The sequence below is a fragment of the Trypanosoma conorhini genome (genome assembly GCF_003719485.1).
Source record: "Trypanosoma conorhini strain 025E chromosome Unknown Tco_14.4_contig_01458, whole genome shotgun sequence".
Lineage (NCBI taxonomy): Eukaryota > Euglenozoa > Kinetoplastea > Trypanosomatida > Trypanosomatidae > Trypanosoma > Trypanosoma conorhini.
In genome coordinates, this window is record NW_021705559.1 from 1 (window position 1) to 2,297 (window position 2,297).

At 63.7% G+C, this 2,297-nt stretch overlaps 1 protein-coding gene across 1 annotated transcript, besides 1 other annotated feature; it reads right to left on the bottom strand.

The window, feature by feature from the left end:
• Positions 1-155: 155 nt before the first annotated feature.
• Tco025E_10087 (mucin-associated surface protein (MASP)) lies at positions 156-1,460 on the bottom strand (the record flags this gene model as incomplete). Its single annotated transcript, XM_029376878.1, has 1 exon — positions 156-1,460. One exon carries the CDS (start codon positions 1,458-1,460, stop codon positions 156-158), a length of 1,305 nt encoding a protein of 434 aa, XP_029223003.1.
• Positions 1,461-1,778: 318 nt separating this feature from the next.
• Positions 1,779-1,798: a microsatellite.
• Positions 1,799-2,297: the final 499 nt, after the last annotated feature.

Here is a 2,297-nt window from a genome sequence, read left to right on the forward strand (position 1 = left end):
GAGTGGAGTTGTGTGTATAGTTATGAGCACATTATGCGTGTGTGCCGTCGTGGGGTGCGGCGAGGGCAAGAGAGTCCGTGCANAGGGACACATAAATAGAGGAATAAGGACGAGCTGTGTGCGTGCACGGCCCTCCCTCTCTCTCACTCAGTCCCTCACGCGGCCACCATCGCAGCGGCAGCCGCACACACAAGCAGAAAAAGCAGCGCAAGGGGGGAGGCGGAGTGCGATGCCGCGGTGCTGCTGCCGTCACTGTCGCCGGGCACCGCCTTCGCTGCATTCGTCGAGTTGGTGGTTTTCGCCGCTTGAGCAGTCGCCCCCGCTGCCGGCTGAGTGGCTTCTCTTCTCTCACCACTCGTTTCTGTTTCCTCTTGGGAAGCAGGCACTGCGGGCTGCTCCTTTTGTTCTGGCTGGCCAGCCTCGGTTGTCGCCACGGAACTCTCCGGCTGCGGCTGCGCTGCGGGGCTGCTGCCGCTGGCACCGCCAGTCGTAGTCGCGGTGTCCCTTGCCTCAGTGGCGGTGGACTCTGTTGCTGCTAGTTCCTTTGCAGTGCCCGCCGCTGCAATTGCGGCAGCAACCTCATGTTGGCTGTCTGGGTTCCATGCAGCATCGGAATCCGTGGTGTCTTTGGTTTCCTGCTCAGTGGGATTCCCACCCTGGCCGCCGGCAGCACCTTCGCGGCTTGCTGGTGGAGAGAGTTGCGTTGTTTTCCCCTCTCCTCCATCTGCTGTATTCTTTGTGGCATCCGGTAGAATTGTTGCTTCTCCGCTGCTCAGTTGCGTGCTGGCGCCCCGCTCACCACGGGGCTCCTGTGCCTGGAACTGCGAGAGACCATTTTTCGAGACTGCCGACGAAGCTGCTCCTTCTTGTGTTGTTTGTGTTCCCTCCGTGACTTGCGGTTGCGCTCTCTCTTGTGGCTCTGGCTGCAGGGTTACTTCTTCGCTGCCTGTCACGTTATTCAGCTGCCCGTCTTCCCCTGCACCGGGCTTTGGTCCACTGGCGTCAACTGACCCCAAATTCCCTTCGTGTGGGGGCGTCCCTGGCGCCGGTGCTGCTGGTCCCCCCGCGCCCCCCTGATCCCCTGAAGGTCCGCGCGTTTCCGGCGCTGAGTGCTCGCGGCTGCCCCCTGTTGCTCCCTGCCGACCCTCTTCTTCGGGGTCGGTGTGTCCGCTGCCGCCAGGGCCCGACGCCGCGCCGTCACTGTGGCCCGCCTTCCCTCCATGAGCACCGACGCCAACTTCAGCGTCCGTCGGCGAAGGAGAACTTCGCTCGTTTTGCGGCAGACCCATCTTCATAATCTTCCGAAGGGCCTCACCACTGCAGAACTTCCACCCCTGTCCCCCTGTTACGTTCAACAGCTCCTTTCCATCTTCATCGCACAGGTGGTCCCACGCCCAGCCCCCGCCGGCGGCGCAGCACAGCACGCAGAGGGCGCACACCAACAGCGCACGGCCAGCCATCGCCACTCACCCCACCGCAGCACACACACACACGCACAGACACACGCACGGAGTCTAGCGAGGGACAAAAATAACAGAGCAGGGTCAGCATGAGACAGACACACTTCAGCAGCCCGCAAAATGGGTGCACGCAACCAACACACACGCACAAACAGAGGAAGAGGGAATGATCGGGGCATTGCCGTCCCGTTAAGAGGAAAAAAGAAGCAGCAACGGCAGAATAAGGTTTTGTATACCACCCTCCGCATCCGCCTTCATGAGATTCCGCAGCGGCAAACGGCACACCGCAGCGAGGCCCAAGGGCCCCTTCCCTCCCGCCACACACACACACACACACAATCGGACAAAGTGGACGTGCCGGCGGCTCCCACCCCGCCCCTCCCGCGCCCCTTCGCAGCGCCCACGTCGTTTGCTCCCCGGCCGCGCGAAGTCCCCTCCCCGCGGGAGTGTCGCCGGACGCCACGCAGCCCCACGCGGCACTCACCCGCAGCCGCACCGACAAAAACTTCACCGACGGCAGCCGCCCCCTCCCCCACCGAAGCGCCTGCGGGCGCACGCATCACGCGGGACGCCGCGCACAGTGACGCTGCCTCCAGCAGGCGTCGCGCAGTTTTTCTTTCGTTTCTCTTGGTGCAGCGCGACTGCCTGCGCCTCCGTGGCGGCGACAGAAGAACCCTTCGCGGACGCAGTTGCCTCACGCACACACACGCACAAATGGGGGGCGAGGAGAAAAAGAGAGCCCCGCACACGCGCGAAGAGACACACGCCGCGCACGCACACACCGTCTCTTCTCTCCCGCGCGGCAGCCGCACGTCCCGTCACTCCCGCGCCACCGCA